This window comes from Lepidochelys kempii, chromosome 5 (assembly GCF_965140265.1).
Source record: "Lepidochelys kempii isolate rLepKem1 chromosome 5, rLepKem1.hap2, whole genome shotgun sequence".
Lineage (NCBI taxonomy): Eukaryota > Metazoa > Chordata > Testudines > Cheloniidae > Lepidochelys > Lepidochelys kempii.
This window is the reverse complement of record NC_133260.1, coordinates 91,981,960-92,007,475: the sequence shown is the minus strand read 5'-3', so window position 1 is coordinate 92,007,475 and position 25,516 is coordinate 91,981,960. Positions and strand designations below refer to the sequence as shown.

Here is a 25,516-nt window from a genome sequence, read left to right as displayed (position 1 = left end):
CTGCAAACAGCAACCGATGTGCTTCATTTTATGCATATAGTCCAATTGACTGCCACTGGAGTTTTCTTAACTGTGCACTTAGGTCCCGATCCTGCAGTTGAATCCCCATGAATGGACTGTTGAACTTGCTTCTTCTTAGCGTACATGCAATGTGTCTCATGTGGCATATGACCAGGATTCGTCACCGAATTTGGTCTGCTGGTTGGATCATTAGCTTCCTGGGCCCGGCCAGGTATTAATGGGGAGTGCAATATGAATGTTGATCTATGCCCCCTTGAACTTGCTGAGCACCAATTACTTCAATGGGGCTGCTCACGGGTAGAGTAAAGCTACATTGCTAGCTTTGGGGTGAAATCCTGACTCCACTGAAGTCAACAGTTTTGCTGTTGATTTCAATGAAGCTAGGATTTCACCCTTATTAACTTTTATTATTTGTATTACTGTAGCCCCATTGTGCTATGTGTTGTAAAAAAGACAGTCTCTTAAGGTCCTGATCTTGAAATGTGACACTCATGGGCGGATCCTTATACTTCAGGGAGTATCATTGAAGTTATTGGGTTCTACAGGTGCTGGAGCCCTTTAGTAGAGATTCAATTGCAGGCTCAGCACTTAAGTGCATATTAAGAAGAATCCCAGCAAAGGATGTTGTTAAGATGTTAAAGCAATAGTCCTAGCTGTTCATTTATTAATTTTTTAAAAAAGGTTCCTTTATATTTAACATGAAATTAAAGACCAGAGACACAAACCAGAGGTCATTTTAAGAAACCAATTTAAGAGATCAGAAGCAAAACTTTTTTGTTTTAAGAGTGCCAGTTTACTTGTACTTCATCACAATGTACTTTAATTTTGCAGCGCATATGGTGATTTTTATGATTTATTTAGTGCTGTAAATGTACACAGTGCTTTACAAAACACTGAGGCAATAACTGTGGGGTTTTTTTTTCTATCTGCCTATGCTCAAGCACACGTAAGATGAATCATGGGCTTTAGTTCAGGTGGTGGAAGAGACCAGCTTACTGTAGGAAAGATTCAAGATAGGAAGAGGCTTTCAAGAGAGAGTGGAGGGAGGAGAGAGGGAACTTGGTAGTCAAGGTGTGAGAGACCATGCTGAGCCCACAGCGTGAGTAAAGGTGTAAAGCCCAGAGTGAGGTAACAGTAAAGCATTGATTGGGAGGAGTATAGGAGGAGAAAGAGCAAGATGAACCTTAGGAGTAAATGATGAGGTGGAAGAAAGGAGATAAGAAGTAATAAATTTGAAGAAAAACAAATGGTGATCAGGAATTGGAGAGAGAGAGATACTGGAAAAGATTAGGGGCCGGATCTTCAGCTGGGGTAGATGTGCAATGCTCCACTGAAGCCAGGATCTGGCTCCAGGCCTAGGGGTTTAATAAGGCAGTGAATGGGAAAGTGAGTCCAAAGTTAGAAATTTCATGAAGTAGTTAACAAAAGAAAGTCAGAGGCAGTGGAATCAGCCTTTTCAACATGGAAACAGAAGTTATCCAGAGCCATGGTAGGGGACTGGAGAGAGGGAAGGCGAGCCAGCCATCAAAGTGAGGGAGTGGGAGCTAGGAGGATTGTAGACTATGGCCATATGGAGCAAGGGAAGGAGGGCAGATGAAGGGAGGGACTGGATATTACAGGACAGGGAATAGAGGAGCCAAGTGGTTGACTTCGACATCTGCACTTGGGGTTCTGGCTTTCACCCCTAGTTATCTGAAAGTTTGGGATGTTTTGAAATGTTTGAGTCATTGAAGTTGTGCAGTGCACAGAGTAGAAATATTCCCTTTTTCCTTCAACTAGTACCACTGAGGGGTATAACTCAACCGGCCTGATTTATTCCTGATGTGATCTCATTGAAGTCAAAGGAAGGCATGTATCAGCATCTTCCTTAGTGGCATTATATGTGTGTAAATCAACACAGGCCCCCAGAATCAGGCCCAGTACATTGATTTACAACGTTGAATAAAATGTTGTGCAAATATAACACTCAGTTTTCTAGCAATAAGGTTAAGAGGAAGGGTAACTGAAAGACTCTAATTCCAGTGTCTCTCTTGTTCTACACCAGAGGTCTCAAACACACGGCGGCCTGCGAGGTTATTTTCTGCAGCCTGCCAGCTCCCTGCACACACCACCCCGCCCCCCCCAGCGTTTACCAAGAGCGGCTCTGGCCTGGTGCGCACCGGGGGCAGGGCAGGCTCCCCACCTGCCTGCCTTGCCCCCGCGCCGCTCTGGGAAGCGGCCAGGACCTGGGGGAGGGGGGGGCACAGGGGTCTGTATGTTGCCCTGGCTGCTCCTCCAGGTACCTCCCCCAAAGCTCCCATTGGCCGAGGTTCCCTGTTCCCGGCCAATGGGAGCTTCAGGGGAGGTACTTGGAGGAGCGGCCAGGGCAACACACAGACCCCTGTACCCCCTGTCACTTCCCGGACTGGCGCGGGGGCAGGGCAGGCAGGCAGGGAGCCTGCCCTGCCCCCGGTGTGCACCGGGCCGGACCCGCCCCCGAACCGTTCCTGCAGCCGAACCCCCTGCCCTGAGCCCCCTGCCGCACCCTGACCCCCTGCCCTAAGCCCTCTGCTGCACCCATCCTACGCTTGAGCCTCCTGCCCACCCCGCCCCCCTGCCCTGAGTCCCCTGCTGCACCCTGCACCCCCTGGGGGCAGGGAGGGGGCAGAGTTGGGGTGCGGATTTCGGGGAAGGGGTTGGAATGGGGCAGGGAAGGGGTGGCAAGAGGTGGGGCAGGGCCTCATGGAAGGGGTGGAGTGGGGGCGTGGTCAGTGGTGTGGCCCTCGGGCCAATGTACTAATCATCATGTGGCTCTCATGGTCATTTGAGTTTGAGACCCCTGTTCTACACTCTGTTCAAGCCAAATACTTTTTCTTCTCGTTTGTAGAGTAATACAAGTAAGAGTCCTGCTTCCCTAACCATAAGGAATGTTTCATCTAAGGACAGTGGAATACGGATTTCATGTATAGTAGAAAATATTGTCGGAGAAGACCAAGCTTCTGCTGACCTTGTGGTGTTCTGTACGTAAACAGGCTTGCATACAATTTCAGCTGCTGTCTAAACTACATCAGCACAAAATATTTGGGGTATATATTTCTGGTGGGCATGCAAGGTGTTCATATGTTTAGGTGATATTCTTGTTTCAACAGCATTGCCTTTAATGCTGAGGAACAGCACAACCAGCAGTTGTTGTGTAGTATTGTCCCTTTATTACTTTGCTCGGAGCACCCTTACATATCTGTGCTCTCATAGCTGCCTATCAACTTCCAATTTGAACTCCCAAAAGTAAATTTCTGAAGTCCAGAATGTTCAAATGGCAGTGTAAAAATGAAAAGGGCGCATGTGTATTTTGTATACATATAAAAATACCCACACATCAAAGATGGAGGTCAAATTGTTATTAATAATTTGAGATTTTAAAACTTTTCATCTAAGGCAATAACCCTGATACATTTTTTGTTTTAAATTAAAAAAAGATCAGCTTGTAACATTAGTTTTCTCAGGCGTATATTAGTTTGTCCTTGGCCTTGAAATAATCTACTTATCTGTCAAGTCCAGGAGAAGAGGATAGGCACAGGGGATAAAACATTGACCCCTTAACTCTAAGCTCTCATATGAATCTTTCTTAAGTGAATTAAGTAGGCTGTTTTTACAAGCTTCAGATATTGATCGTTCAGATCACCCCCACATTTTATTAAAAATGAGCATGCTTATTAGAGAAAAATCTTTGTTAGAGAAGTAGCTATAGATTAACTCCTTATGATTTCATACTTCAAATTGGGTATGAAGTAGCTAAGGGAAAGAATATATGCTACGAATACTGGAATGGTGTAAACACGGAATCTTGGATTGGCACCAATATGATTGGTACAAAGGCATAATTAGATGTAATTAGATGCAATTAACACAGGAAAATTCAGTCTGAATATCAAGGAAAACTTCTTGACAGTGAGATAATGTACAAGACTGTGGAATAGCCTCCCAGGGGAAATAGTAGAAGCCCATAACAATTTAAAACTGGACTGGACAAAGTACTAGAAAATTACTATAGGAAATGATCCTGCAGTAGCAGGGGAATTCAGTGAATGAACTAATAAGTCTGTTCCATGGTTCTATGATGAAAATCATCTAAAAGTTTTCATGCCTATCTGAATGTATTTCCAGTACACTTGATTCTGGCCAACTGTTAAATACCCTTTTTAAAATAGTACTTAAGTGTTTTGGTTAAAAACAGGGAGTAATAAAAAACCCTTCACTGAACCTGCATGATTTATTAAAGTTGGTTCTTGATTTATTGGAACCAGTTCACACATCTCATTTTAAAGAATCTTTATTGAGGTATTGTCCATTTCATGTCTGAATTCAGTTCACACACACAGCTGATGGCTTCCTTTATGAATATCTGCACTCATAAGCGCAAGGCTGTAGTTTCCAAAGCTTCCAATTTATTAGCTTTAATGATTTTAAAAAATGCCCTCAAGAATTTGAGGGCAAAAATGTATTTAGGATATTCTGATGTTATTCACTCTTCTTTTCAATATAGTTGCACCAAATATCACATTTATTGAACCTCCAACCCCGGACCACCACTGGTGCATTCCATTCACTGTGAAAGGGAACCCCAAACCCTCATTGCAGTGGTTCTATGAAGGGGCTATACTGAATGAGTCTGAATACATCTGTACTAAAATACATGTTAGCAATCAAAGTGAATACCATGGCTGCCTTCAGTTGGACAACCCTACCCATTTGAACAATGGTGCTTATACCTTACTGGCGAAGAATGAGTATGGAGAAGATGAAAAAAGGGTTGATGCTCATTTCATGTCAATGCCTGGAGATGGTGAGTTTTCTTTACTATATTAGCAATGGCATCTTGATGATTATGTAGAGTTAGTACTGCGGGCCAGTTTATTTTTCTCGTAAAGTTTTCTCTTAAAATAATTTGTTGTAGATGTTTACAGATAATTGCTTCTTAAAAAAAATCTCCTTGCATTTAAGAATTTTGTTTTTCAATTAGATTTTATGAAGTGAGCCTCATAGTAACTCTCTTTCGTGAATCCCGCTCTGTGTCTTTTCTCCATGCCCAGACAAAATTTTTTAAAAATTATTTTTCTGAAGTATTTTTTCCAACATATATGTTCTGATCCCGCAAATGTTGAGTGCCAGTTTGATATGAATCGAGGGTGCTCTCCTTTAGGAAGTACTAGGCCTAAGCTGTGTATCCATAAGACCATGTACAAGTGTCTAGAGAAAACAGAAGATTAATGAAAATTCTGCAGTGCAGTACCGCATGTAGATGCCACTACATTCTTTAGGACACTAGAGGGAGCAAGAGAGAAAATAAATAACCAAGAGGCAGGAGGGACATTTATCTGTGGTTTGCTATACTCCATATCAGTGGTTCTGTGCCCGGTAGCTGCTTGGGGCCCAGTCAGCACACAGTTTCAGCCCATGTGACATCCTCAGGGCTATACAAGTAGTATGTATGGATGCAGGCCACATAACATACAGAGAGCTACATATGTGGCCCACAGTTATAAATAGGTTGATAACCACTGTGTATCAATCCTCTTTATTGCATCCTTGGCAGAGTCAGGATATGAGAGGTACCCAATAAACTGCAGGGATTACACAAAATGTGTTGTTTGCCTTGGTTTGATGCTTTATTCCCAGATCTTCAAAAATACATGTACAGTAATTGTGTGGCTAAATGGCAGGCAACTATCTGCCCATTGGTATGAAAACTTATGCTGATTGCAAAGGGGAATCAGGTGTGCAAATGTGCATGCATTTTTGTGCAAGAAACTGCACATTTGTGTCAGAAAATCTGGGCACTAGTGTACATTTCATTTCCCCTAAACATTAGTAGCAATAACATGTCAGTTGAAATAGTGATGTCCAGTCCTATGTAATATTTCACAGTGATGGAGGAGCTGGCTAGTTAGTCTTCCAGATTTTCATTCTTTCACCTTCATTACAAGTTACCACTAGTGAAAATACATGCCATATTCAGTACTTCTAGCAAGCTGTTTTAACCGAAACAATGAGGTATGTGACTGTTCTCTTCCAGGCTTGAGTAGGAGTAGATACAGAACAGAGAGAGAGAGCTCTAGTTACTCCTGCTGCTCTTAGAAGCTTCTCTCCTCCCTTTTCCCCCTAGAGTCCTTTCCTTAATAAAATTGTTACAGGAACAGACCATGGTTTCAGCTACTGGCAGCTTCCAAAAGTGCATTATAACAATTCAATAAAACAGTCCACTTTACGTACATACTGTTTAAAATGGAAAGTGATATTAACTTGGCTGCATTCGCTTAGAAGAATAAACAGTTTTCCCAATAAGTTTAACAAGGCCACTTTGAACTTAAAGTGAATTTTTTCTTTGAACAAAATGCCTTTTTATTGGCACATTTTCTCCTTCAGGTTAAAAATGTAAACCACCTTTCCCAGTAGTGGCATTTTTAATTATAAATCAGACTTTAACATATCCTTCCATTTATACAGACAGTGTTTGTTTATTCCTTCAGTTTTTAATTCATAATTAAATTGTAAATCTCAGAGACAATCCATGTTGTGTTCTGTATGCATAACCCCATTCTCTGAGGAAACTAAGTTTCATAAATACATTGTAGAAGAGACTATCATAAGCACAGATAGGATGTGCCTATCTTAAAAATCACTACATATGCAATGTGTGGCTACAAACCAGTCTTAAAATTTAACTGGAAGAAGCCATCTACCGAGGCAGACTCCCCAAAAGTTTTTCTTTATGAGATTTTTACAGAATGCTATTTGTGACACTGGGCTTTAGCAGGTCCTACAGAGTTGATCTGGGTTCCTCCTTTTTACACTCCCAGCTCTTCTGCCCTGGAAGCTGAAATAAAGTCAAAGGTAAAAAATAGAATCTCCTTATGTTTCACTCAGATTTAATTGTTGCTATCTAAAGCACAACCACAAGTTTTGGAGCCCTTAAAAGGCTTTTGTTCAGTTATATCGTTACTCTGTAGTTTCATTGTCTGTCCAACATACTGTACAATGAAGCATGAAGATAGGCCCACACCCAGGCATTATGTTCATTTCCATGCCTGCATGATAGAAATTAAATGCCAGCCCTGATGTTTAATGGGGTAAGGTATCTTCATCAAGCTTTGAACTGATTCTGTGACTCTGACATCACTTATGGGCAAATGTGCTGAAGCTAAAAACAAAGACAAATAAAAAAAAACCCCTACCCATAAACTATAGAAACTAAAATGAATGATTAAACTAAATAAAAATGAAGCATCAAGCGCTTTCAAGCATGAGATCATCAACATAATACTCTACCTTAAAACTTGCATCAGTCATGATGCAGATAAGATCCATTCCAAGAATTTCTCAGCCTACGTTGTGCCCTTTGCAGAACAGACAGTCTCATGTGATACTTGGCTGACAATGCAGGCATAAAGGTAGAGAGCTAATTTGTACTTGGAGCACGTTAATGGTATCACAATTATCACTGTGAACCACATATTTCACTAGAACCTTTGTTTTAAATAGTAAGGGCCAATTTATGTGATCTGGAGCTTTGGTTCCTGGCCTCATATCTATAGCTATCTATATACATCACAGATATCTTTGTGTGAGCAAGTTAGCAGAAATCCGTCTGAACCCTTCTCTGCCTACAGAATGTGTCTTATGATGTGTATGTATCCAGCTTGATGGATCAATGCCATTCAGACTCATACAGCTCTGAACTATCCCTATATTTGAGGTGATATTTAAGTAGGAGGTATTGGTTCAGGGTAGGATGACCAGACAGCTAGTGTGAAAAATCGAGATGGGGTGGGGGGCGTAATAGGAGCCTATATAAGAAAAAGACCCAAAAATCGGGACTGTCCCTATAAAATCAGGACATCTGGTCACCCTAATTCAAGGTCATTAGTTCAGCTGCTTAACGTAAGTTTCCTTATTTATTACTTGCCAAGATAGATAGATAGGTGCCATCCTAACTGGAGGTAACATTATCTGAAACGCATTTTGTTTGTTCTAGAATAGCGAGGGAGTGTCATGCTTCCAGGAAAGGGTTGCCTAAAAAGTCACATAATCTCAAAAGGCCACTATATCATGTAGTTTCTCAGTTGAATTCTTCATCAAGTTATTTTTATGACTATTTATTTATGGTAGCACTTGCTGTGTGCTGGGCACTTTCCAAACATGCAAGGACAGTCACTTCTCTGAGGATTTTATAATCTGAACCTCTTCGTTGCAGGATCAGGGCAGCCTAAGGCACCATTATCTGGGAAACTTCATAGCTAGCTTTGCCTCCCCCCCATGACAGTCTAAAGAGCAAATGTTCAGTTTGCTTCCAGATGAACATAAGAGTCTGAAAAATCCTTTTCAAGGAGGAGAAAACACCTTTAGCTCTTAATTTCAGAAGATACCCCATGTCCACAGACAGAAGTGTCTGAAGATGTTTCCATGAAAAATCCAGTCACCGAGCAGGAACTAGTCCTGATGTCATTTCCATGTTAAAGCACCAGTGACTCTCCCAAAAATTATACAGTCCAGTCAGCTCATTTTCACCTCTTTCATTGGCTCATCCCACTAACTGGGAATAACTTGGAATAACTAAAACAAATAATAAAGGATTGACAGTATATTTTAGCTACTGAAAAACAGTCCAAGGACAATAACTTAAAAATGGAAATATCAAAATAATAGCTGTTATCATAGTTTTATGAAGGGGATAGCTAGACAGAAATGTGACTTTCCCTGAACTTTTGGGTTTTCAGATGAAAGCTTTAGTGAGTATAAAAGGTAACTGAATGGAATATGTTACTTCCTAGCCTTTACCTCACAGGCAGGGATTAAGTCTTTATTTAATCTGTGATCTAATGGGTTAAATTAATCCTTTCTCTAATGCTACCTAGTTGGACCAGGAGTTAATTTAATTCTGAGGGCCAAATCCTAGTCCCACTGACATCTAATGGAAGTTTTGCCATTGAGGTTATTGAGCTCATGAGTTAGCCCAAATACTTTGTTTCCTTCAGATTGTGAATAGCAAACATATACAATTGCCAGTGTACTGGGTCTCTCCTGAGAATTTTTTCACATAATTCAAATGTTTTATATTGGGGGAAAAAATTGTATCGATGAAGATTTTCAAAGAGAGAAGCCACATCAGAAGTAGCTTGAGGTTAGATAACAAATGCTCATTGCACCTGATGTTTGTTTCTACAGCTGGAGGGGCCATTCTCATGGGGGCACCTTAATCTGCATTATAACTTTCTAAGCATTAAAATGTCTGCAAAGGCATTTTAAAAATTGAGCCTGATACTCTGTTGCATTTTGTAGATGTTTTGCAGCTCCTACTGTCCTACTTCTCACCACAGATTCCCAAGCATTTAGCATAAGAAAAGAAGCATCAATTAACTATGTTCCTATCCTAATTTATGATGGCTTTGTACCAGTGTAACTCTCTACTGCTGTGGAGTTACTCCTGAAGTACAATGGTGTAAATCCGAGCAGAATCATGCCCACTGAGTTTGTTCTTCCTACTTAAAGGGTTTAAATATGTTTTAACTAAATTTATTTAATTTAATTACAATTTTAATTAAAAGTAGAACAAACAGTAAATATAGAGAAAACGTAATTAGGAGATTACTGTATCGGACTTACACAATACAATAGAAAATATCAGATAAGTATAAATGGGCATCTTGAAAGATAGTGTATAATAAAAAAAAAAAAAAAAAAAAACCTTTCCAAGTGGAAATAGATTGATGCTATAATATGAACAGAAGGAGTTCTGTGCACTGAAGATTTGCAGGATCATGCCCAGATATATGCAGTAGTAAGAAACAGGTACAAAACGACATCAGAACTGTATATTGGAAAATGTAGATTCGTTTTGTCCATTTTAGTTGGCTAAGGACTTGATTATCTAGTTGGCCTGCACGTGGGACTCTCATTCTCTTCAATGAGAGTTCTGCCTGTGGGATCAGCTATGAAATTGGATCCTTAGCAGTGCAATTCCAAGTAGAGTTAATGAAGTTGTGCTGCTTAGTCTATTAGTGACTTTGACCCTTATTCTTTTGTGATACGCTGCCAGCTGACAATATCACAATTCTAAAGGAGTTTTTCCTCATAGTGATTTAAGTTAAGAACTAGGTGAAAGGTCGTGCTGTCCTATGGGTATAATTTGTAAGGTGTACACAAGCCAAAAATGGCTGAGAACTTAAAAACTGGACAGTAACAGACCACAGATATCACTGGTGGTTGAACCTGGTGATATTCTGAACCAAAAAAGTTCTCAACCATGCTTGTAGCTGGTTCCATCGCTTCACACTGATTAATGGACGTTCTAGGCTTGAGAGTAAAATCTGGAGAAAGTGATAATTCTGGAATCTTACTATATAGATTACAAGGCCAAATACACCCTGGCCCAAGTCATTGCCTCTCCCATTGAAGTTAACAGGCCAATTCTGGTCCCATTAATATCAACTACAGTTTTGCCATTGATTTTAGTACATACTGTAGTTATTTCAGATTTACACCCGTGTAACAGAGCACAATTTGGCCCAGTCTGGAACCATAACTGTCTTTGCCAGAACTCAAGTTAGCGCTAGGTGTCAATCAGATCTTTCATATGAAGCAAATGTTGATATTTTGCATGTCTCTGAAAATAATTAAAAATGTAATTGAATAAAAAGCCTGTACAATGTATTTCGGTTATTTGAATTTGTGGACAATTGATATTATATAATATCATTGCTATGGCTAATAACCTTTTAGCTCTGAACAGAATTCCTAAAAACTATTGCTCTTCATGCACATTTGCAAGATATTTACAAACTCTTTCTGTTCTCTTTTTCCTGTTCAGGTAGTGGCCCAATCCTGGATCCTGAACTTTATGGTATATATTTTGATTTTCTTTTTTTTCAAAATGTACAAAAAAGAAATGACAAATTAAGTAACTCAAAAACGGAAAGATGAACTGTTATCCTGAGTTAAACTTAAATATTATTTTAACCTGCTTTATGGTATATATTTTGATTTTCTTTTTTTTCAAAATGTACAAAAAAGAAATGACAAATTAAGTAACTCAAAAACGGAAAGATGAACTGTTATCCTGAGTTAAACTTAAATATTATTTTAACCTGAACCAAATATTCTTTATTTTGATAGTTCTTTCCCTGCCTTATATTATTTTATGATAAATGGATACAAATAGAGCTTTTTACTGCTTTCTCTGCTGCTGTTGGTTCAGACTAGGAGAAACATAATGCACTGCTATAGAATGGTTGTAAATATAAATGGTTTGAAAACTCGTGGCGAACCGGGGAAGTCCCGGATGACTGGAAAAAGGCTAATGTAGTGCCAATCTTTAAAAAAGGGAAGAAGGAAGATCCTGGGAACTACAGGCCAGTCAGCCTCACCTCAGTCCCTGGAAAAATCATGGAGCAGGTCCTCAAAGAATCAATCCTGAAGCACTTGCATGAGAGGAAAGTGATCAGGAACAGCCAGCATGGATTCACCAAGGGAAGGTCATGCCTGACTAATCTAATCGCCTTTTATGATGAGATTACTGGTTCTGTGGATGAAGGGAAAGCAGTGGATGTATTGTTTCTTGACTTTAGCAAAGCTTTTGACACGGTCTCCCATAGTATTCTTGTCAGCAAGTTAAGGAAGTATGGGCTGGATGAATGCACTATAAGGTGGGTAGAAAGCTGGCTAAATTGTCGGGCTCAACGGGTAGTGATCAATGGCTCCATGTCTAGTTGGCAGCCGGTATCAAGTGGAGTGCCCCAAGGGTCGGTCCTGGGGCCGGTTTTATTCAATATCTTCATAAATGATCTGGAGGATGGTGTGGATTGCACTCTCAGCAAATTTGCGGATGATACTAAACTGGGAGGAGTGGTAGATACGCTGGAGGGGAGGGATAGGATACAGAAGGACCTAGACCAATTGGAAGATTGGGCCAAAAGGAATCTGATGAGGTTCAATAAGGATAAGTGCAGGGTCCTGCACTTAGGACGGAAGAACCCAATGCACAGCTACAGACTAGGGACCGAATGGCTAGGCAGCAGTTCTGCAGAAAAGGACCTAGGGGTGACAGTGGACGAGAAGCTGGATATGAGTCAGCAGTGTGCCCTTGTTGCCAAGAAGGCCAATGGCATTTTGGGATGTATAAGTAGGGGCATAGCGAGCAGATCGAGGGACGTGATCGTTCCCCTCTATTCGACATTGGTGAGGCCTCATCTGGAGTACTGTGTCCAGTTTTGGGCCCCACACTTCAAGAAGGATGTGGATAAATTGGAGAGAGTCCAGCGAAGGGCAACAAAAATGATTAGGGGACTGGAACACATGAGTTATGAGGAGAGGCTGAGGGAGCTGGGATTGTTTAGCCTGCAGAAGAGAAGAATGAGGGGGGATTTGATAGCTGCTTTCAACTACCTGAAAGGGGGTTCCAAAGAGGATGGCTCTAGACTGTTCTCAATGGTAGCAGATGACAGAACGAGGAGTAATGGTCTCAAGTTGCAGTGGGGGAGGTTTAGATTGGATATTAGGAAAAACTTTTTCACTAAGAGGGTGGTGAAACACTGGAATGCGTTACCTAGGGAGGTGGTAGAATCTCCTTCCTTAGAGGTTTTTAAGGTCAGGCTTGACAAAGCCCTGGCTGGGATGATTTAACTGGGAATTGGTCCTGCTTTGAGCAGGGGTTTGGACTAGATGACCTTCTGGGGTCCCTTCCAACCCTGATATTCTATGATTCTATGATCCCCAGACGGAGGATTAGAGCTATTGGTGGCCCAACTCTTGGATTTGGAGTTTTTGTGATCCTTTCAAAGTTCTGTTTTTTGGGGGAGACTGAGTTCATTATCTTTTCTCCTGTAAGTTAGTTAATGTTTTGATGATTCAATGTTTATAAAAAGCATGTTTTACTGCTTGTAGGGAAGCCTATGCTACATCTCAGAGAGAGTAAAATTTCCATTAAAAATGAGATTTGCACAAGTGAGAGCCCCTATAACTTGTTTTTTTTCCTTTTCCCCTCTTTACTCCTTTCCTCTGTGTCTCTGTATTGGTTTTTCATCCCACCTCTCTGCTCATTTTTCATCCTATTTTTACTCCCCTCTCACTCCCCTTTTCTCCAGTCTCTCTTGTATAGTCAGAACTTGCACCTGCTAACATCTGAGTGAAAGTCATGCTTTTGAACCCAGGGTATTTTAGTTGGCGCTGATTTAGACAAAATGTGTTAACCCATCCCTGATGAAGACCCAATCTATACCGCAACAGCAGAGCAGTTTGTAAACTTGCAGTTATTCTCTAACATCTCTGGGCTGTCCTTCATGGGTTAGGGACCTTTTAAAAAAAAAAATAATGAATTGAAAGTCCGTGTGACTTACGTGCTGTTGAAAACTTTATCCAAGCTTAATAAAGTATTGCCTTAGCCTAGGTTACAGAATTTCTTTTTAACCTGATAGTAATATGTTTTTTAGCCTCTTCTGATATGGCTCCCCAAACTATTACAAGATGAACCAAAAACAGTTACGTGTAACCATTGTGAAATTGAATAGTGTTGGCATTGGGTCCTAACCATCTACAATTAAGTTGTAGAAAGTACCATCAGGAGGAGATTAATCTTGTTTTAACACAAAGAATTTGAGGACCAAATATTGGGAGAAAAATCTGCAAAACAGTTGGCTACTTATTATATAATAGCTTTGTTGTATTTGACTAAGTGCGAAAGTCCATCTTCAGCAGTGCTTCCAAACTACCCTTTATGTTCTAGGTGGGTTTGGATCCTGCTCAGTTTACGGTTATTTGGATGAAATAGCCCATGACTTAAGTTTCCTTAAGCTGATTTAAATTTTATTGCTTTGATTCCATTCCATTCCATTCCATTCCATTCCATGTCATTAAACTTTAGCAAATGTGCAATTGGGGCATCAAATTGTCTTTAAGTGGTTTGGAAATATTAAAGCATAGCTTCCCCTCCCTTTTTTTCCAAGGAGGAACTAATGCAGGTGTGTTTTTTGTAATTTGGACAGTTTTTCCTATATGTACGTTGGTTTTGATCTTTGTAATTCTCCTAGGCCCCCATTGTGTAAAAGTACTCAAGCACATGCATAACTTGCTGCATGAGAGCAGTCCTATTAACTTCAGTAAGGACTACTGACATGCTCACAGTTATGCATGTGTTTCAGTATCTTCTTGAAGAGCCTGCAAGTTCTAGTCCTGCCCAAAAACAATATTATTCTGATATTTCCATTTCCCCCTTTTTAAAGTTACTATCCTTGGACCATTTTTCAGTAACTAAAAGATACTGACTGTTAGTTCTTGCTTTCTTTGAGACTCATTGTAGTTTTAAATTGTTTGTCTTAATTCATAGTTCATAGGTCTACTTAGAGGGATAAGCTATTGAGAGAGGTGAAAGTGAGCTGATTGGAAATACTATATAATTAGTTTTTGGGAGAGTCATTGGTAGAAACGTTTTAACATGGAAATGACTTTGCGATTAGTTTCTGCTCTGTAGTGAAAACAAGAATAAGTTTATCATCAAAGAACAGACATTTCGGTAATAATGAATAAGAATATTGGGAACAAATGGCTACATATAAAACAAAATCATAACTTGCTCTTTGGACCCTAAATTTAACTAGCAAGTTACCCGCTTGTCTAAAGAAGCTTATCTCACTCAAAGTTTTTGCTAGTGTTTTCAACAAAGTCTGGGGGAGATCCCACTTTCATGAAGTAAATTTCCTGTCCATTTGCTTCCTACTTGAGGGATGACTAGGCATATCCTTTTCCCGCTCCAATATGCTCAAGCAAATCTTTGTGCACCTCTAGACGGGGTCTCTTCCCTCACCTCTGGGCTATTTTTCTCTTCTTATTAGTTTCTTTCTGAAGTCTCTGGCAGCTCTTTGTTAGCATTTGACTTAGCAGGGGCAACCATTAGCATTCTTACATATAAACAGCTAGGATAAACATCTCTTGTCTGACAATCAGTTTTCACTTTTGTTGGTTGCATACCTTATGAACATAATTTTCAGTATATATACATAACTCTTTATATAGTGTCTGTACATACATTTCACAATGATATTGATGACCAGACAGGCTTTTTTTTTTTTAATTAAAGACCTTACATGACCCTCTTTACTAGAATGTAAATACCAGACTCAGGGGATAACAGGAATCCCCTATCATCCCCTCTCTGCCCCTTTCCAGTTGGCACTAAGAGGTTCCTCGGTCACAGTAGCAGTAAAAGGAAAAAAGTTTGTACAAAAAGTCAGATTCTGAGAGCTTGCTCCTGCAAGGTACTAAACACCTCCTGTAAGTTTCTGAGTGCTATCAACTCCCGTTAACTTCAATGGATGACTGGGTACTCAGTGGCTCACAGGATTAGGCTCTTCAGGAAGGAGTAGGCATATACTGACACTTGGATATGTGATGGAGGGGGGAGAGAGAGAGACCACCATATGGGGATGATATTAAACTACAGATTGGTAGATGTAAATTTGAAAGCTAATAATAGGGATAGTTGAGCAAGATGCAAAAGGGACACCTCTTAACCCTACTGAAATAACATGGAGTAGAGGGACTAACCAGGAGATGGAATGGAAAATATTTTCAGTTAAAAAAACCTAAGAGTATCTCCACACACCCCTGCATGCCTCAGAGATTTGTGATAGGTTTTTGCAGCTCTCTCTCTTATAGTCAGACTGTGGATTTGGTGCGGGTGACTAGTGAGACAGCACTTCATAGGCTTGCCAGATCAAGGTCTACCAATGAGAGGCAAAGTGGGACACTTACGCTACTCCTCCCTGGGCCTTGTGTTAGTGGTTGAGCCAGGCAGACTGGCTGGGTGGGGCTGAGGATTTTGTGTGGAGAAAGCCCTTTGTGGGATGTGGTCCATCCCTCTGGATTTAGCTCTGTGCTGCATATGGTAGTCCCCAACCTTTCCATTAAATGTTTTTAAAACAAATGCTTACTATCCAAAGGTTAGAACTTGGAATACAGGATGTCTTTTTGGCAATAATATTTGGCATTTACATACCATTTTACATGTTCAGAGCACTGCACAAACATTAATTCTTTAAATAGTTAATCTTCCCAGCATGTCTGTGGGGTAGACAAGGAAGTATGCCAGATAAAACCCTACCCACTGCAGTGTCACAAAATGGTTCTATTTGGTTTGCAAAGAGTGTGCTCATTTTATGCTGACACTTTGCACTGGTAAATGACTGCAAATGTTACAGGGCAGTGAAGAATCAAGTCCTAAAGTTTCAAAGTCCAACTCAGTGGGTGAGTCAGAGTAAATGTAAGTGCACACGGAACAACATACATACTTCTGATAAGTCCCTCAAGATACACTTTTGCAGGCCTTCTGATATGTAGAAGGGTAAACTTTATTGGCAAATATTGCTCGCCAAATTCTGACCTCGGGTACCCGCAGGTAATTAAGGACAAAATTTGTCCCTCTGAAAATCTGATGGTCATATTGTGATATATTTTGGTATCTATGAATGTGTATTTTACCTTGCCATTGTGATTAGTTCTTGTATTATGAAAACAGATCCAAGAAATTAAAGTGGCCCCTGCAATAAAACTAGAAGAATAAAAGGGGTAAAGCTTCCATAATAAAGGCATTGCCAACAATTTCACTTCTAGAGAAAGCCAGCTGCTATAGCCACAAGAACCTAAGTACACTTAGACTTTTCATGCAGCAACAGATTTAGGTACTGTTTTCAGAAGGGGTAGGTCAAACACCCCCACCACTTTGTAATGTGGCAGGACAAAAGTGTTAGTGACATTAACTGCTAGCCTCCACAGCACCTCTTGAATGCCATATTGCTTGCGCAGATGGGGAATGCAGGCAGGGCCAAGGTGTAGTCGGTGTAATATGAAGAATGCTGTCCCCTTGCCTTTCTCTACAGTTTGATGCCTGCTGCAGATATGTAGCTGTAGAGAAGGGCATGGAGGGGAAATCACCTTAAGGCAACATTATGGTTGAGGTTTTAAATGTTAAAGTCAGGAAATTACAGTGAGTCTCCTGAAAGGACTGTAAGGGCATGGCTACAGTTGCAGATGTAGAGTGTTGTGAGTTAAACCAGCCCTCGGAGAGCGCAGTAGAGAAAGCGCTGCCGTGTGTCCACACTGTCCGATTCAAGCGCACTGGCATGGCCACATTAGCAGCTCTTGCAGTGGCCACAGAGAGCAGTGTATTGTGGTAGCCATCCCAGCATGCAAGTGGCTGCAACGTGCTTTTCAAATGGGGGGTGGGGTGGGGTGGAGTGTGACAGGGAGTGTGTTGTGTCTATGTGGGGGGGGGGGAGAGCATGTCAGCATGCTGTCTTGTAAGTTCAGACAGCAGCAGATCCCCCTCCCCCTGCCTCTCAAGCAACATTCCACACTAACAGTTGCTTTGTTCCAGAGCAGATAAACAGCCGGCTGTCAGAAACAGAGCTTTGAAAGGGCATATCTGCATTCCTGCAGCCAATTCCAAACAATGACAAGAGTGGCCACTTGATTTAAGGGGATTATGGGATGTTTCTGGAGGCCAATCAGAGCACAGTTATGCAACACCTCGTTCACACTGTTGCTGGGGCTTTTCAGCCAAGACAGCACCAAGCGTTCTGCTTCTTGTGGAGGTGGATTACCAGGAGGGCTCCAGCTGCAGAGTCCAGGTGCTCTAAGTGCCTTGCCAGTGTGGACGGGTTGTGAGTTAGGGCACCCAGTGCTGCTTTAATGCGCTCTAACTCGCAAGTGTAGCCAAGCCCTAAAGTGAGCCACTTTGCACGCAGAATGGGTATTATCTATTACAGCTGGACTAAATCCTGGCCTTTGGCCTATTATAGTGCAGACCTAGGAGAGTCAACGTGGTCTGGCTGGGCTGCTTTATATCAAAATAACCAGATGTTGAGCTGGTGACAGGGAGAGCCATGTAGATGTTACAGTACCAAAGAACCCAGCCCCCAAATAATGGCCGTAGATGAGATGCAGGATGCTCTGCAGCAAGGAAGTGTGTGTGCACGCGCTCATGCATGAAAACTGAAAGTGCCCATGCAGCATGTTGCCAGTGTTCCTAGCTAACCTCTCCAAAATGGCACTGAGCGCCAGGCGAAGATAGGTGTATTAGAATGCAGATTCTCCCCTCCCTTGTGGCAGTTTTGAGGACAGAAACAGCACTAATGATCCTACCCCACTTTCAAATTCCATTTATAGACTTTTGGCATTGACATTTCTTCTTGATTTAAACAAAATATAAATTGGAAAAACAATTGTGATGGACTGACTGTACATTTAAATAATCACACTAGAATTACAATTGCAACAACTGAACTGATTACATTTTATTTGAATGTTTCTCTCTCACGTGCACACACATTTTAGTATGTAATCCTAGAAATAGATGCAGCTTTGCATTTGTTTTGTATTTAGTCCTTGTTATCTTGGAATAATGCTGGTGGAAAATCCTGCATTTGATAAATCCATTGTGCAGTTTTCTAATAATTATAACTTTGTGGGGCCAAAGTCCTCTTTCAGTAGAGTTATTCTGGATTTATCCATTGGAACTAAGAGTAGGGTGTGGTCCATCACATCTGAAGAAATTAATTTAAGAAATGTCTGGCGCGAAAACTTTTTCAGGATTAAGTCTATGGCAAGTTAGCAATTTGGAACCTAAAATGTTCTTGAGTTATCCAAGTACACAGAATAATGTGTTTAAATTTTTTTGACATGAGACGATCTGTCCCTTCACACTTTGATAACTCAAAGCTAGCTAAATGGGCTTTTGCCAAAATCTCAAAAATAAATCACAGGATAATTCTACACTACAATTAGGAGTGGTCCCCCTGTCTCTACCCCTAGCCTGGATAGACCAACTTGCACTAGAGTGTGCTAAAAATAGCAGGATAGATGTTGCAGCATGTGTGACAGCTCAGGCTCTCAAGCCCACCTGACCCCCTGGATGTGAGCTTGGGTTCTTATCTCAGTCTTCGCTGGAGCTGGAACATCCATACTGCTATTTTTAGCATGCTAGTTTGAGCCAAGCTAGCACAAGTTTGTTTATCTGGGCTGGGAGGCTCAGTTCCAGCTGTAGTGTAGACATACCCCAGAAGTCCCCAAACTAATTTTTTTTAAAAAGCCTCTTCTTTGGGCTTTGGCTGAGCATAAGGCTAAAACAGTTCAATCTTGAGGGCAGTCTTTGGTTTTTAGTCACAAGCACCCAAAACCAGGTTCATAGTAAAAGTCCTTCCTTAACTTTAACTCTGGCTTCCCTCGGTAGTATATATTACAGCGTAGATCCATTCTCTGAAGTTTTACATAAGCAAAACTTACACGGTTAAAAAACAACGTCTGGAGCAAATGAAGCTTTTGGCTTTGTAGATCTCCCAACAGAATGCTCAGTTGATACAATAGAAACAATTCATCTTTTACAAGGAACTCAAGAGTCTCAAATGTTTCAAACATTGCAGTATTATAGTAACTGAAATAATGATGACAACCTTTTTTCCCCCCTCCCTAAGATTATGAAACCACACCTAATGATATTGGGGACACCACGAATAACAGTAATCAAATCACTTCTACGGATGTTTCCAACAAAGAGAATGAAGATAGCATCACTGTAAGTATATACATTGTTTCCTGGTTTGTAATCTTGGCAGACTTTCTGACTATAGAACTGATGAAGCTGTGATGGGACACTAAACTAACAGTGTACCAGAGCTGTTGCTAGAATTGTTTAAGATGCCCTTTTCAAAAAATGGGTGTGGGGGGGAAGAGTGAGTGACTTTTCATCTGAATAAAGTGGATCCTTAACTTGCATTACTTTTCTGACCAACTCTTAGAGATGATCTGTCGTACCATGTTGTTGTTTTTCGTAGGACCTAAAATACAGTAATTTTATTTACAAAGTAAGAGATTTTCACATCCTTAAAATTCAAGGTAATTTGAAAGGCTCTCTCACCGGATTTATAAATCCGGTAGTCAACTGCCGCTCGTAGTGAAGTCATGTTATAACGAAAAATCAAATTAGAATTCTGTATTTTAGCACCATTTTTCATGGGGTTGTCATTAAAGGATAACATGGAGATTTTTAGTAGAAACAGCTAATTCAGTGAGCCTGACTGTCTACTTCCTTACCTCTGTGTAATCCTTTATACCTGCATAAAGTGAATGTAAAGCACTGTCATTCTGACTGCTTAACATTTAGTGTAAATTAGTTCCCAAGATAGAAGGCAGTGGTGAATTGCACCTTGTGCATGCATACATGATACATGAATGGGAGGGAGAATTGTGAGCTATGGAAGACTAGAAAGTGGTGGGTGGGCAGGAGCTACAAACTAGATATTGCTTCAGTACATACAGGGTTTTTTAAAAAAAATTTAAATATTCAGGAATAGCTCAGGAGATAGAATTGAAGGAGGAAAGAAGTTCAGGATTTAAAAAAAAACTATTAACAATAGATATGGGCCAGTGGGAGTGATCTCAAATCAGTTCCCCCATTCTGTTCCTGTCAGTTAGGGACATCAAGGCCCAAAGTAGGAGCTGAAGTTCAGACCTGTAGGTGTGGGTCTGTGGCAACAAATCTCCATGAGCATTACTTCAGAGAGCCCCTCCCCTCCTCTATCCCCACACTGTCCCTTGTGCGACTTGTGGACAGCCGGGACCATCTCATAATCTGCAGAATCCTGAGGGGTCTGTGAGAGGACGGAGCCATCTGTGAAGAGGCTCTGTGCTGCACAGTGGCTTTGGTTCTGGTTTCCTTGTCAGTGGCTGTGCCCCAGGGGTACACTGTGTCAAAGGTAGTCGCGCCTCAGGCTGTATTATCTGTTCTGATAAAGCTCCATAGGGCTGCAGGGGTGGATGGCATGCAGTCTCTGTTCTCTGCAGGGTGGGAGAGAGCCTACATAATGGTCCCCTCTGTGCTCTTAGATCTGATTCTCTTTTTTTTCCCTTTTAAAGAAAACTTTCCCTAGTTTGATAATTCTGAATAAATGTTGATTGCTTTTGAAGACATTTAATCATCGTGCAACAGATTGAACTGTTCTTGCCCTCTCTTTTAGGTGTATGTTGTGGTGGGGATTGCAGCATTAGTGTGCACTGGCCTAGTGATAATGCTCATTATTCTGAAATTTGGAAGACACTCCAAGTTTGGGATGAAAGGTAAGAAGTGTTGTTTCTTATAAGTTACCTTAGTTGTCATAGGTCTGACCAACACGCACCACATGCCTCTGCTCCTGAAGTACCGATGATAAACTAGAAAGAGTGCCCTCGCATATCAGTCCATGCCTTTGAACAGTAGGCAAGGAGCTGGTCAGAGAGGGATAAATAAAGGGCCTTGAACCAAACTCTGATCCAAACACATGGTTTTAAGCAATCACCTGTTCTCTGCTGGCCTGATTTCCCCCCCCCCACCACCACCACCTGAAGTCCGTTAGTAGTACCTTATTCTGCAAGACCAATGGGACTATTCATGGGGTAAGATGTTACTCAGTGTAAGATGGCAGAATCTGGCCCCAGAAAAAAGAAATTTGCTCTGATCTGCATAGGATTATTAAAGCCACACTTGGTAATTCAAACTACAATTTTGGAAGCAGGTATCTGTTAGAGCTGCAACAACTGGGGTACTGCTGCAAGTGCTTCACCGTCACATTAGAGTTTGCACTGCAGTACCATGCCATAGGAAACGGTACTTTTTGAAATGGCAGTCAGCCCTGTCTGAGGGGTGATGAGTGTGAAATTCTGAACCTTTTATTTTTTGTTTAAACCTTCAGTACTACTCCCTCTGCCCATTTCTGGAGATATTAGAGGAGGTGTGTTTTATAAAAAGAACTTGTACATTTGGTGAGGATAGGTGATCAGGGAGTATTTCACTGTGGACCAAAGGGTGACCATGTTTTGTTCTTGGGCTGAGGGTCTGTGGAGAGGGTGATAACTAATCCCTTAGGCTCCTCATCTCCCTTTATCTTTCCTGGGACCCCAACCACACTGGCAATGCCTTTTAATGATCCCATAAAAACTCATTCATGGTTTGTGGCTCTGACTGGGCCCTGACACTGAGCCATTCAGATCTGTCTGATGTACCGTCAGCTCTGGGATTCTTGAGGGGGAGAATTCCTAGAGCAGCTGAGACTTAAATGGAGAAGAACTGTGGTCAGTGCAAAGCAGCAGACATACGGCCTGAGATGATATACCTCCTCCACACATGCCTGCATGCTGTTCCCAGTCTTTGGAATCCTCAGGGGCGTTATTGGGGATGTGAAGCCTGAAGGACAAAGCTGTAAAGTTTCAAAGGGTAGAAAGAGTTATATTGGACTGAAAGAAGGTTTGGAGTATGTTTTCTTTTATGCTGGGTTGCATTAGGAGAGAACAAGAAAGCCGGATCCAAATTGTAAGGAAGGATGGTGAGATCTCTGGCATTTGGATTCTAAAAGTCTTCGTGGAATAGCACATTTATTATGTTACTATTTGTCCATACTAATGTCTGAAGAAGTTCTTTACTAGCAAGTTATATCTCCCGTCTGGGAGAGGTGAGAAAAGTTCATTTATTTTCAAAATTAGTCAATAAGTTACTAATCTTGTCTGATCTGCAGTATGACATCAGTGCTTTTCTAGCTACAAACCTGCCTAGAGCATGTTTGTGTACGGACTTCTTTCTTTGTGAGTCACTGAGTAAAATTTTGAAACTGCAGCAACTTCAACATGGAGTTTATTTTCATTTTGTTAATCAAAACAGTGAGCAAACTATAGCAAACAGTTCTGGATCCTAAGCACAAATGCTTACTCCTTCGGGTACACTCCCTCAAATGTCTGTCCCTAGTAGGGACTTTTACTCTGAGGATTAATTTACTGTAAATAAATACCAATTGATAGATTACACTTTGTAATCATGAAATAGTATAATTAACTGTAAACAAGTCCTTGAAGGTTTGTGTCAGAAAAGGACCACATTCTTCAAAGTAAAGATGGCCCTGAATTGATCCATGTATCTTCCAACTTTGAAGTTTTGCATCTAGACCTGAATTTAGGAACTTGGGTTTATCCTTAGCCCAAAGCTCCAGAGACACTTTTTCAAATTATTACCATTATCATCATTATTAGTTTGTGTTACACTAGTGCTTAGAGGATCCATCAGGGATCAGGTCCCCAATATGCTAGATGCTGTAAGTGTATGTAATACAAAAAAAGTATCTGCAGCAGAGAGCTTGAAGTCTAAGCATATGATGGGAGACAAGTGACGATAGACTAGTTGTGGGCTTGCGGGGGCAAGGAAGAAAGGTAACAGTGGAGAGATTCTATTTTGTACAATAAGCACCAGTCACAGCATACTGTATTAAAAATTTGAAGCTGTCATGTAAACAATAGAACCAAACCTGCTGCTCCTGAAATCATTGGGTGGTTTGCCATTGGAGTTGGCCCCAAATGAGGAAAAGTCAATTTACATTACATGGTGCATTTTAATCCATGTTTTATTTGGGCCAAGAGGAAATATTAAATTTGCTGTGGAAAATTTGTATTTAAACACGGCAAAATCATCCTTTCAAACGAATGTCTTCCCAAGTGCTTCTGTGAGCATTTTGCATTCACCAGAGAGAACTTCCTGAATGATACAGGCCAGGGATACACAAAGGGTTTTTACTCCTTTTTCTGTTATCTTGAGGGAACACACTGCAAGCTCCTCAATCACCACGTCATTCAACATTCTCTCCACCCTTCCTCAAACAATAGTCCAGAAAAAAACAACCCAAAGCAGGCATGTAGTTAATCTTGATAAAGAGCAGAAAGGAGAAGTAAATGATCCTTTCCAATGTAGCTAGCATCTGCAAATGGGGATAATATGTTCCACCAAATGTCAGAGGTACCCGTCCAGAGTAAAATGGTGCATGGAGTATGGCAATATTTCCCCATGAGGAGTGAAATTCATGCCTTACTTGCAGTCATGGCACGTATCAGCATTTCCAGTGCAACAGAATACACCTACTCTACTCAGGGCTAAAGTTGCCCTGGCTTTGTCTGTGCAAGGATCATTCATATCCAACTCACTCTGTGCCCTGGCTCAGAGCTGGAGGCAATCACAGTCAAGGAACCCAAGCATGCTGTGAGACTAGCTCTCAAGGTGATGCTAGCCTCCTCATAAAGGGACAGAAAGGGGTAGATTGGGGCTTCCCCCGGTCCAGCAGTGCTGCCCACACCCAGGGGAGCACATGCTGAACACTTTCAAAGACTGCCATGGTGATCACGTTCCTCCTGATCTCCTAGGTGTGATTTGTGCCTGCCTGATGTGCAGGGCTTCTGGGAACTCCCACTGGGCTAGTTCTTCTCCGAACACTCCCTGTGCACCATAGCCAGTGGCTTAAAGCCATAATGTATTGCTCAGTCTATATCTAGCCGTGTCAGCAGAGTTTTATAAAATAACTTGTATTTGGGTTTCTCATTTGGTTTTACATAACTGAGAGTGAGGCGATGGTGGACAGGAACATTTTTGGTGCTCATGCCATGCTGTTACTTTTTCAGATTACAGTAAGATAGCTCTGCGGTAGACTTGAGAACCTAAAAAACCCTCTCAATCACGTAAGTGAAGTGAACTGTGGTTGAAGTTGGGGCTTGTATTGTGTCGTAGTATAGCTGCCAACTTTGGTCTTATTTCTCCTTCAAGTCATGTCCTACCTCTTAGACTATGGGAAGGTGCTGAGTCCTAATGTCCTGATGATTAACTTCAAAAATTAAAAGATATGGCTGCTTGGCATTCTGTTCTTGAAGCTCACACAGTATAGTCAGCACTGCATGCCAGATGTTAATATTCTTCTCTCCCCACTACGACTCTGAACTTTCAAGTGTATGGAACTTACAATACTAAACGTGTAAATGCACTTATATCTGATAAAACCTATGTGCGTTCTCTGTTGTAATGGCCATTTCTTTTGGTGATGGCTCTAAATGCGATTACCTTTGTCCTAGACTTCTGTACATTTTCTGAACATGGGGCCGAGACCTTTGGACACATAGGGTTATAGTGTAGCTGAAGAAACCTGTTGTTAATTTCTTGAATATATTTATTAGTGGGGTCATCGAGATTTGTGCATTGGTCTTGTGCAACTTCTTGGTTTGCATGCTTGCTGGAGGATGTGAAAATTCTTGTGGTAGGTGTATGTCTGACTATATCCATCTTCTAAAACTGGAAGAGCACAAGGGTCCTAGAACAGAGAGGGCTGGAGTGAGTTCATGAGCCCTACTGAGGAGATTTATGGAAGAATACTTCTGGCTTCCTTTCAGTCTATCTGCACGATTGGAAGAGAAATACAAGTGAGGTGACCAGCTGGGAAATAAACCCATTTTTAATTTTGGAATGGTTAATTAGCATCAACATGACACTGAGAGAATGGAAGAGGAGGAAGAAATCTGATGGAATTTGGTGATTAAAGCCTGAATATAGGCAAAAACTCAGAGGGTCACATTTGAAACAGCATAATTCGATTCAGAAATAATTCAAAAATAATTGCCAATTTGAACCAAAATTAAGCAT

At 41.1% G+C, this 25,516-nt stretch overlaps 1 protein-coding gene across 8 annotated transcripts in view; it reads left to right on the top strand.

Moving 5' to 3' along the window:
- The window catches only part of NTRK2 (neurotrophic receptor tyrosine kinase 2), a 319,997-nt gene that overhangs the window by 53,593 nt on the left and 240,888 nt on the right, over positions 1-25,516 (top strand). For all 8 annotated transcript variants that reach the window (XR_012159057.1, XM_073345038.1, XM_073345037.1 and 5 more), the window contains exons 8-12: positions 2,888-3,020; positions 4,544-4,843; positions 10,865-10,897; positions 19,515-19,615; positions 21,057-21,156. Coding sequence is in view for 7 of the 8 variants with exons in the window: in XM_073345038.1 (XP_073201139.1) it covers positions 2,888-3,020; positions 4,544-4,843; positions 10,865-10,897; positions 19,515-19,615; positions 21,057-21,156 (667 nt within the window). In the remaining variant the exon portion in view is untranslated. The remainder of the gene's footprint in view (positions 1-2,887; positions 3,021-4,543; positions 4,844-10,864; positions 10,898-19,514; positions 19,616-21,056; positions 21,157-25,516) is intronic.